Source organism: Crocodylus porosus, unplaced genomic scaffold, assembly GCF_001723895.1.
Source record: "Crocodylus porosus isolate Cpor-Errol unplaced genomic scaffold, CroPor_comp1, whole genome shotgun sequence".
NCBI lineage: Eukaryota > Metazoa > Chordata > Crocodylia > Crocodylidae > Crocodylus > Crocodylus porosus.
In genome coordinates, this window is record NW_017728949.1 from 19,485,483 (window position 1) to 19,496,523 (window position 11,041).

Here is an 11,041-nt window from a genome sequence, read left to right on the forward strand (position 1 = left end):
TGACCCCAGCTGACTTCCTGCCCTTTGGGCAGGGGGCTGGACTCGATCTCCCGAGGTCCCTTCCAGCCCTGATGTCTATGAAATCTATGAAATCAAGGGCAACCAGCATGGGTTCATTAAGGGCAGGTCCTGTCAGACCAACCTGATAGCCTTCTATGATCAGGTCACAAAATCATTGGACAGGGCAGGTATCACAGTGGATGTTGTCTTTCTGGACTTCAGGAAGGCCTTTGACACTGTCTCCCACCCCATTCTCATTAAAATGTTAGGTGACAGCAGCATCGATGCTTACACAGTCAGACGGGTCATAAATTGGCTAGGGGACTGTACCCAGAGAGTGGTGGTGAATGGTCATATTCAACTTGGAAGGATGTGAACAGTAGAGTCCCCCAGGGCTAAGTCCTCGGGCTCATACTATTCAATTTCTTTATTAGCGACTTGGACTAAGGGGTGAAAAGCAGCTTGTTCAAATTCACTGATGACACCAAGAGCTGGGGCAAGGTGGGCACGCTAGAAGGGAGGGACAGGATACAACTGGACCTGGACAGGTTACAGGGGTAGGCAAACGTGAATAGGATGGGATTCAATACTGACAAGTGCAGGGTACTGAACTTGGACAGTAAGAACAAGCAGCGTACCTATAGGCTGGGGAACTCCCTTCTTGAAAGTACGGTGGCAGAAAGAAATCTTGGAGTCATTCTCAATTCCAAAATGAACATGGGCCACCAACGTGAGGACATGGTCAGTAAGGCCAACCGCACCTAGTCATGCATCCACAGATGCATCACGAGCAGGTCCAAGGAGGTGATCCTCCCCCTCTATGCAACACTAGTCGGGCTGTAGTTGGAGTACTGAGTCCAGTTCTGGGCTCTGCATTTCAGTAAGGATGTGGCCAGCGTTGAGAGGGTCCAGAGCAGGGCCATTTGCATGATCAGGGGGCAGCAGGGCAGGCCCTATGAGGACAGACTACGGGACCTGAACCTGTTCAGCCTCCCCAAGAGAAGGCTGAGAGGGGATCTGGTGGCCATCTATAAACTTACCAGGGGGGACCAGTGGGGAATGGGAGAGGCCCTGTTCTCCTGAGCACCTCCCAGAGTAACAAGGAATAACAGCCACAAGTTGATTGAGAGTAGGGTCAGGCTAGACATCAGAAGGCACTACTTCACAGTCAGGGCAGCCAGGATCTGGAACCAGCTTCCAAGGGAAGTGGTGCTGACCTTAGGGGTCTTTAAAAGGGAGGCTTGATAATTACCTCACTGGAGTCATATGAACTTAAAATTTACCAGGGGCCATATGAGCCCAGTATTCTTTCCTGCCCAGGGCAGGGGGTCAGATTACACTTTTGATCTGCTCAGGTCCCTTCCAATCCTACATCTATGAACCTAAGTAATATAAGTCAGTACTGTCCCTCAGTGGGAGTGAATTCGTGGCTGAGTCACCATTCAGCCCACAGTGGGTCTTTGTTTGCCAGGAGATCTAAAAATACCAAGGTCTCCGCAACTAGGTATGACGTATCCCACACTACCCTCTCCAGGCTTCCCATGGAACGGGTCGTAGAAATGAGATAGCTTGTTACCCCACTCCTCCCCATTGTTTGGCTGCTAGAACAACAATCAGCTGAGGGACAGCCATGGCTAGTCAAAGGTTTAATTAGTTTTTCAACTTCTTCCTTGCCTACGGCCTTTATTTTCTTACTAGTGAACTGCCCATCAAGAACGATGGATGAATTTCAAGTAGGAAAAACAAAATAGATAGGTTTTACTTTTTATATTTTACGAAATAAATTAAATATTTATAAAACTTAAATAAAATAGGCTGAACATTCGAACATTCCTGCACTCGCTCTTCTTCAGCAGGCTGGAGGTGCACTTGCCCATGCATGCTGCCACCCAGTCACTGCCTGCATGCCTCTTTTCTGGGCAAGGGCAAGGGCAAAGGCAGGTGAGCTCTGTGCCTCATAACAGCCACCCACGTCCCGGGGCTTCCTTTGCACTGCCCCCGGGTGCCTCCTTCCCTGCTTCGGGGTTGGGACGGGGCCGCCACCGCACCTCCACTGCCTCATGCCTCTGCCCAGCTCCTGCTTTTCCTCAGCTGCCCCCTTCCTTTGCCCTCCCCGCTGTGCCAGGCTCCTGGCTCCCTCCTGGAAGGAGCTCAGTAGAAACAACCCCGGCCCCTGACTTTTTTTCCCCAATTCTGGAAGTTGGGATCATCCTGACATGGTCACTAAACAAATTATTTGCTAAGTTATAGCAAAAACATTTCTCTGAAGATATAAATGTTCTCTCTCTTACAGTTTTCAAGCTATTCACATTTAAAGAGCACTATGGACAGACAGATACACAGGCAGACAAACCAAGCCCTTTATATACATAGTTTGCTTGAAAAGAGGTGCTTTCAGATGGCTGAGTGAGATTCCAGGCAGGATAAAATCATAAAAAAATTTAATAAAAATAAAACTAAATACAAAGTGGAGGAAAAAACAACAAACCCAAACTCAAGCACGTGTATTAACCAAAAGCCAGTACTTTTTCTCAAAACTAGGCAAGAATTTGTCCTCAGCCCATGCTGGCCTCTGCACTACAATGGCTATAGCCTGCTGCTTCCATGTGCCTTTACAGTGTTTGTTTCTTCTCCAGGATAACCTCATCCCTGACACTCATGCACTCTCAGCAGGGCTCCGGGCTGTTGCAGGGAGCCCGCTATTCCCTGGGGATAGGGAAGTGTTTGTGAATGGCCATGGGAAGGGGGAAGGAAGCAAAACTTTTCTGTGGCCTGGCATTAGGTGGAAGGGTGTTAATCTCAGAGTGCCCCTTAGTGGCCTGGGACAGCCCTGCAAGCACCCTGCCCTCAATTCCTCCTTCCATCTGTGCAACGATGCAAGTGCCCTGCTCTCAGCGTAAGAGGAAGCTACCCCACACCAACCTTTGTGAGGCCTTGTTCATTTCTCTCCCAAGACTTAGATTTTTTCCAGCTCAACCTCAGATCCAAATACACTCCTTTTGGGGGGAATTCCACAGCCCTCCTCCTGGGGCCTGGGTGATCATTCATCCCTAAGCTGCAGTCTCATAGCCCTCTATGCTGAGGCTGTGATTGAGGAGACACCTCTCTGAACTGTGGCACACAAGTTCAGCTGCCCACCTTGTACAGCCCATGCTGATTCAGTCTTAAGCCACTTTATCCCAGCTACTCTCTCCATAGCTTTGCCTTTTTCTCCTGGGGCTGGATGAAGGTAGCAGTGCTTCCTCTGCTGGCCCCTGTGATGAGGGTAGAGGCAGAAGACTGGAATCACTTCCCCCGCACTCACCCTGGTGTGCTGGGAAAGAAGAGAGATTTGTCCCCCATACACTAAAGACTCCTGGTGCCAGGCCCTTAGAAAGGATGGCCAAGATCTCCCCCAAGTACTGCACATTTCCTGGACCATTCTCTCCCCCCCACAACAGCGTCACTCCCTCCAGGGCTCGGAGAATTTGGCAGGCTGTGCAGTTTCATAGAATCATAGAGAAGCAGGCCTGGAAGGGATCTCCAGAGGTTATCTAGGCCAACTCCCTGCCTAAGGCAGGATCATCCCTATCCAAACCACCCCCACCCCCAGCTCCAAACAGTCTATACCAATCTGACCATGGGGTAACATTTCTTCCTGATCTAAAATATGGTAATTGGTCTGACTCTGATCAAGGTCCCTTGCTCTAGCAAGGAACTGCCACGTTTGATCCCAGCAAGAGTATTGACACCCATGAACGATTCATGCCCCCTACCCCCAGCAGGGATTGTGGACCACCCACAGACACCAACAGTGGCGAGCAGCACCTTTTTGTAGGGGGTGCACTGCCACGCTCAGGGGGTGCACATGCAGTGTAGCTCAGCAGTGTAGCTAATCATCCTGGCTGCTGGCAGATATTGCCAGGGACTTTAGCCTGTCCTTTACTGGCTACAGAGCACTAGAGCCAGTGTCTGGAGCCCCAAAACACCTCCACTCCCTGCTGTTCATATCCTCAAGGGAACCCCAAGCTATAGCTGGTGCTCACAAATGCTTTGAAAGCTTAACAAAAAACAACCCAGTGACCCAGAAAGGACATTATGCCATGGTGCCTATGATGGCAGGGAATCAGACTCCGTTCCCAAGAGGCAAGGACTGGGGCTTACGGGAATCCATTGTCCTCCAACTGTCCCCTTTCAGCAAAGGCTGGCATATCGCTGGGACCAGTAAAATCCCTTTAGGTCACTCTGCTGGCAGGGTGTTGCTTTTAAAAACACAGTGCAGGGCATTATCAGCCACCCTAGGTTTCAGACAGAGCACATCATGTTCAACATGGCAACAGCATCTGATAGCAAGGTCTTCTTAAATGAGACATAATGTCTTACAAAGGGAGCAAGACCCTGCATTGCCTATGCTCTCCAAGGGCCTGCAGGAGGGGTAATGGCAGAATCTGAACTTGGCCTTCTCAGGGCTGCAACAGTAGGTGGGAGAGAAACATCTGTGCTTTTCTATTAGGGCTTAAAATAACCAAGTGTGTAGGAGAATTCCTACTCAGCCTGCCCTCCCTCCCTACGCTCTGAGCCAGTAATTCCCTGCTGAGGATGCTGTCCACCCAGGCACAGAGATGCCTGAAGGCAATGCACATTTCTCTACAATTGGTCAGTTTCTTTTCTGTCCCTGGGTCATCAGTTGTGGTATGCAAGGCCCAACCTGAAATCGCTGAACTGACACAGAAGCACATGCACTGATTTCTGCAATAAGGAAACCTACAGGCTTTCCAAACAAAGCACAACAGCTAAAGAAAGGGAAAGAAATTTCTTTCCGCCCCACTTAATTTCAGGGCTCAACCTTCCCCCCGCCCCCAAAAGGCATCAGTGAGAAAGCACTTGAAGAGGCAGACTGCAGCAGGATCAGGATGTTGTAGTTGGGGAGGGGAGGGGATGGAAGAAGAGCGTAAAGAGAGTTGAAATGCTGCCAGGCACTGCACATCTGCATCATCAGCACTGCACAGAGACCAGCAGCTCAGGTCTATTTATAAACCAGACATGGCATTGAACGGGCAGCTGTAGTTTGGAGCGAGAGACTAGGATTGCAGGCTGTCAGCTTTCCACCATACACTGTCTGGTCCAATTAAAAAAAAGATGAGCAAGAACATGCACACTCATCCCTCTGCCCAGCTAGTCACAGAACCATGGACCCAAATGCTCTGAAAACAGAATTTCACTGCGATTTCCACACAAAAGACTGGCTTCCTAAGCAATTATGTCCTCATACAAACTTTCTGCTGGCTGAAGTACAGATGCAATCGATGGGCTATGGCTGTTACAACTCGCCAAACACAGCCCTAGGATATTTGCTGGTTTTACTTGCAGCCCAGTCGATGTGAGAGGGTAGGACAGGCTCTTATGATAAAGGAAGGCAGAGCCTTTGTATCAGTAATAGTTTATCTTCATCGTGCAAATTAAGAGAAGAAAATGCTTATGGGAATCACAACAGACATTCTGAAATAGTCTCCAACACCAGGAAAAACTGAATAAATAAATAAAAAGTTACAACTGCACTCTTCCACATAGAGTAGGGAATCAGTTCGACACAAAAAGCTTGGCTTGCTGTTCATAGCTTCACAATTTAGTCTTCATTAACTGTTGATATGGAGATAGGGACCCATACTGCTTCTTCCCAGTCTCCCCCATCCCCTTAACACACACACACTTTGCTCTGAAGACGCTTTCTGACAGACTCCAAGAGGCACAGGTAAGGCTAAAATGCAATACAGAACCTGTCCCCTGCTCTTTGAATTACACTTCCTCCTGCTCCCATTTGGAACCCATTTTAATACTTGCTGTTCAGGACCCAAAGCAGTCCAAGTACCAGCCTACGTTTATACCACCAGTGCAAAGCCAGATGCTGAAGGCAGTATCCAAAACACAATTCAGGTTACTTGCAGGAGTACTGGCCTACAACTCACTGTAGTGAGGGCTTGGACAGTAACCCCTGCTCAGCTCAAGGCACGTATTTATGTTCCATTAACTACACACACTCTTCCTCCTGACACCCATCAGATGTAAACTGGCCATTTGAAAGTGTAGAGATACAACACAGAATTGATTGCCTAGCTGTACTTTCTGGTAGTCACTTGAATAAATGTGTACAAGCTGAGGTTCATTCTAGTGCTACAGGATTAACCTTGGATACAAAAAGGGGTCCCAACAGTCTACAAAATCTCAGCCTTCAAATCCCAATGAGATGGCAGCCATAGTCAGACTCCAGAGCAGACATAAGCACTGCCCTCCCCTGCAGGAGGGCTGAGCACCAGTTTACCACTGTAAGCCCCCAAATGACATCACCCCACACTACTTACCAGTCTTGGTGGAGACCACACTCCTTGAATCCAAATCCAGTTTCTTGACCAGAGTATTTGGATCAATCTTCATCCCAGTAAAGATGTCAGAGGTCAGGAAAGCCCAGTCCTTAGCCAAACAAGCAGAATTAAAAAAAAGAAAGAAAGAAAGAAGACCAGACATGTTAGTACTGATACCATTAATAAAGTAAACTGGCAGGCAGAGCCCTATTCTCTACAGTCACTTCCCAGTAATTCTTTATCCAGGTCTGGCATGTGACCCATAGCATGTATGAGGACAAGGCCAAGCAACTAGTCTTCAGCTTATCATTAAACAATTACTAAGCATGCATGGGACTAAGTATAGATACTGATTGCCACCAGCACCATGAGCTGGCCTGGGTATCCAAGCCCCATTAGCTTAGCCCAGATTTACAAGAGGTATTCAGACACTTAGGGGGCCTACACACATTAACGAGTGGATCAGACATCCAAGTCACTCTTAGTTAAGCAAGTCAGTTATCAAGTTCTCATTGCTGTAGGGAGTTAAGAGTTGAATAGCATTTAAAACAACAAATAAGCAGATTAAGTATCTATCTGGAACTTTGGCACCTATGTAGTTTTGTAAAACCAATCCCTGGACTACACAGTTTTATGCTAGCATACTTAGAGCCGTCAGGAGGACTATTTATAAATCATTATAGGTACAGCACCCAGAAAGTTTACAGTTATATTGGTATAAATATGTCTTTATACTGAGATACCTTATTGCCCTTCTCTTGAGAACAGCTATGCCCATATAGACACCTTTATACCAAGAGGTCTGTATCCACAGAAAAGACAGGGAAGTGGTCCAGCTTCCACTGCACCCATATAGATCAAGCAATCCAATTCATATGTTTAGACAAGGCCTAGATTTCTCTAAAATATAAAAAGGAATGGTTTGCCCTCATGTGGACAGCTGTGTGCAGTACTGCCCGCCCCTCTCAAAAAGGATATCCAATACTTTCCGAACAAATCTCAGCTACTATATAATCTAGTGATCCAAGAAGAAAACACTGTATTCATCCAGCATTAACAAGTGACAGTCCACACAGTAGGCCATCACTTAGCAAGCAAAGGAAGCACAAATATAGTTTTGCAATTTGACCTGCTCACATTTAAAACTGCAATCAGTATTAAAACCTCCTGGCCAATCAGCAACAAGTGTCGGGGCTGCCAAGGCCACTCAGCCAATCAACAGTGGGCAGCATACAGCAAAAAGAGCAAGGCTAAAAAGGAACTGCTGCACAGTGCACTTCCACCAGAATTGCAGTAGGTCCCTACTATAAGCATATCTATAGCTGAAGCTTCATACAAAAACTGTGGTAGATGGCAACATCTGCAGAGATGCTACATTGTTATTCTGTGCTCAAGGTATTTTTGCCTCAGACACACAGCACAGAAAAGCTCTGAATTAACCACTCTTCATTCTGGGCAAATGTTGCATAGTGCCCTGCTCCCCCTTTAGCATTTGGGGATTTTTCCAAGCTGCATGTCGTGTTTCCTACTCCTAGATGGGAATTCTGGAACTTAAGGCTAAACTGAGCAGTTCCCAGGATCTCTCATGTCCAAGTCGCTATCCATCAGGTTTTGTTCCAGGGAATTTTTTCTTTCCAGGCTCTTCCTGGATGGAATGAATTGTAAAGAAGCCAGAGGCTGGGCTGGTATGCATGCAAGACAGGCAGTCAGTGAAGATGTAGACTGAGAAGTCAGTAGGTGAGAGAGAGGCTGGGGGTGGTGGGAGGTGGTAAGGGGAATGAAAGTAACTGGTAGATAGTAGAAAGGTATCCAGGAAGTCAGATGTTAGGGAGGTTGTGTGTCATACTTCCAGTGTATATATTTTAGTCCATGAGTTTTTGTATCCAATAGGTTGATGGAATGAAGTTCATAGGCTCGTCTGTGAAAGGTGTTTTGTAAATTTACAGCTAAACAGAAATGGGCATTTCTCCCTGGTACTGCAAGGCTTACTCAGTCACCACTGGAGAACCTCCAATATTCATATGGAAGAGTCTGGAAAGATCCATTTTTCCATATTGGAATCAGCCTGGTTCATAAAACATTTGCTCCCATGATTCCCACAGATCCTGCCATCACTGTGACTTCTCCAGTTATTCTGGGACACTCAGCTCACCTACCCTCTGCTTTCCTGGTGTACCAAACACTGATGACAGAAGGGACTGTTTGATGATACCCTGAGCAGCTGCAGAATGATGCTAGAGCATGCTCTCTGCAGACTGAACAAATACAAATGGAAAAACTGAGTACCTTGAGAGTAAGGGAGGGTGCCTGACAGGCAGATGGGAAGAGGAGCTGGCAGACTTGCTCACCATTCTGAACAGCTAGAGAGGAAGAGTCTACAAAACATTGCAGCAGCTCATCAACAGTCAGGGATACATACACTCCTTCTCTCAAGCTAAGGGACACTTGTGAAAGACTTGTAGGCTTGTGACCTTGTGTAAGCCTTACACAAGCCTACATGCAATGGGACAACAATGAAGCATGTGGCATGACTGCTGAATAATCAATCAGTAATGTGACAGGTGTGTGAAACAGCAGGGAGTAATAACTGCAAGAACCACATGTTTTCATTAAAAATGATATATGTATATACATTTCCTAACTCACAGGATTGTGAGGGGGAGGAGGGAAGAGGGAGTTTCAAAAACATGAACCCAAAAGGTTAAAAAAACAGGCAGCAAATAAAAAGAACATAAAATAACATTTTTTTTTTAAAACAAACATGTTTTCTTCAATCTCATAGAGGATTTTGAGCTACTGTATTTACTCAAATATAATATGAGGTTTGTTTTCCTCCCCCCAGTCAGCTTGGGTGGGAGGGCTCATCTGGTATTGACATATGAAATAGAGAGGGGGGCTGGCAGCTGCTGAGGCTCTGACTCTGCCCATGACCTGGAGCCCAGGATGGGGCCAGAGTCAGACCCACAGCACCCACATCCTCCCAGGTTCTGCCCACTCCCCCCACCTACCCCCTTAGTGTAAGGCATAGCTGGGCTCCAGCTGGAGTCTCTCCCCAACATAGAAACCCCTCCACCTAATGGGTCCAGCAGCGGCAGCAACAGTGCTGCAGGGCCAGGCAAGGGCTGAGCTTCCAGGTGCTGTGCTCTGGAGCAGCATCAGACAGCAAGGGTGGCAGGAAGGCTGCAGGGGGAAGAAGTAGGTAGGGCTGAGGGCAATGGGGACACCTAATTCCCACCCCCTCACCAACCACAGCTTACTCTGCTGTAGCAGTGGAGGAGCAGGGGATTTCAAGACAACCTTCCAATACTTAGATTCTATACCTAGACAGTTATAGTAGATTTATAGAATTTTCCACATAATATAGCTAATTATTGGGGGGGTTATCTTATATTACAGTAAGTATAGTACTACATGGAAGAGCCAACATTGCAGTTGTATCTCCACCCTTTTTCTTTTTTTACTGTCTTAATTCTTCCTATACAATTCTTCCAGCACTGTTCAGTCCCTACTCTGTACAGTGGAGACAAGGAGAAAGAAAAGGGAGCTGTATTGTATGATTTCACCTATACCAAAAAAAAATCAGTTTAACTGCAGGGTCAGGTCAGTTCAGGGCCTCAGTTAAAAGGGACACACAGACACACAAATAGACATGGACACGGACAAACACACTAGAATTCTGCATTTGGCTATTTTTTAAAGTCTCCATATGGCAAATATTTAAAGTCTGGGGTATAAAGAGGGACAGTAAGAAGATTACCAGATGTGTCCTGGAGGGGTCCATGGCATTAATTATGCATTACACAATAAAATTACATTTGTTAAATGAAAAAAAAAAAACAAAAAAAAAAACAGTCCTGACTCGTTCAGGGATGAAAGTGTGGGAAAGAGATGACTGGAGGTTGAAAGATAACAGCAGGACACTTCTCCCTTCCTCCCAACATACATGTTAAACTCACACGGTCTAGATCACATGGAAGTGGTTGGTTAATGCAGAAACTGGATTTTTATTGAGCCTGTACTACTCAGTGATGCCACAATAAAATCATAAAAACATGAGAGCTAATACAGTAAGAGGAGAGCACATCACTGCAAGTGCACAGCATTATACACATTGATGACCAGGAAGGAAGGAGTGTTCAACAGTCAATCCTTGCATTTTAGAGGCCACAATAACATGTCTATCAATAAACAAGAAAACTCCCCAAGTATGCTGCTGCTTTGGGAACTGTATCACAACTTCCACATACTGAATGAAAACTAGAACACTGCCATCACTTGGACTAGACTAGAAAGCAGGGGGTCAGCACCATTTAAGTACAACAGGTACTGCTGCTTGTGAGCCAGCTGTGACCATGGGCTGCTGATCCTCTCTACAGTGCCTCAGCTCTGTGCCAAGGGCTGCACTCTCACTCTTGCACATGCCCCACCCCACTGCAGCTTCCGCTAACCCTTACCACCAATGGGGTAACAAGAAGCTGCAGTAGTGGAGCAACAGAGCAGCCCTCAGCCCAGAGCACACAAGCATAGCCACTGGCTGGATGCTGCAGAGGGAATCAGTGGCAGAAGAATGCCCAGAGCAGGGCGAGGAAGGCACCTCTGCTGCTACAAATTGCTGCTTCTCCCCCTGCCATGAGTTGCATCCAGGCCTCAGACCACAGGTTATCCATCTGCAGACTGGATCTGGCCAGTAGCCCAATCCTGGG

General features: G+C 46.9%; 1 protein-coding gene across 1 annotated transcript in view; it reads right to left on the reverse strand.

The window, feature by feature from the left end:
* The window catches only part of FAM207A (family with sequence similarity 207 member A), a 111,987-nt gene that overhangs the window by 96,362 nt on the left and 4,584 nt on the right, over positions 1-11,041 (reverse strand). The window contains exon 2 of the mRNA XM_019554014.1: positions 6,339-6,447. Coding sequence (XP_019409559.1) covers positions 6,339-6,447 — 109 coding nt within the window. The remainder of the gene's footprint in view (positions 1-6,338; positions 6,448-11,041) is intronic.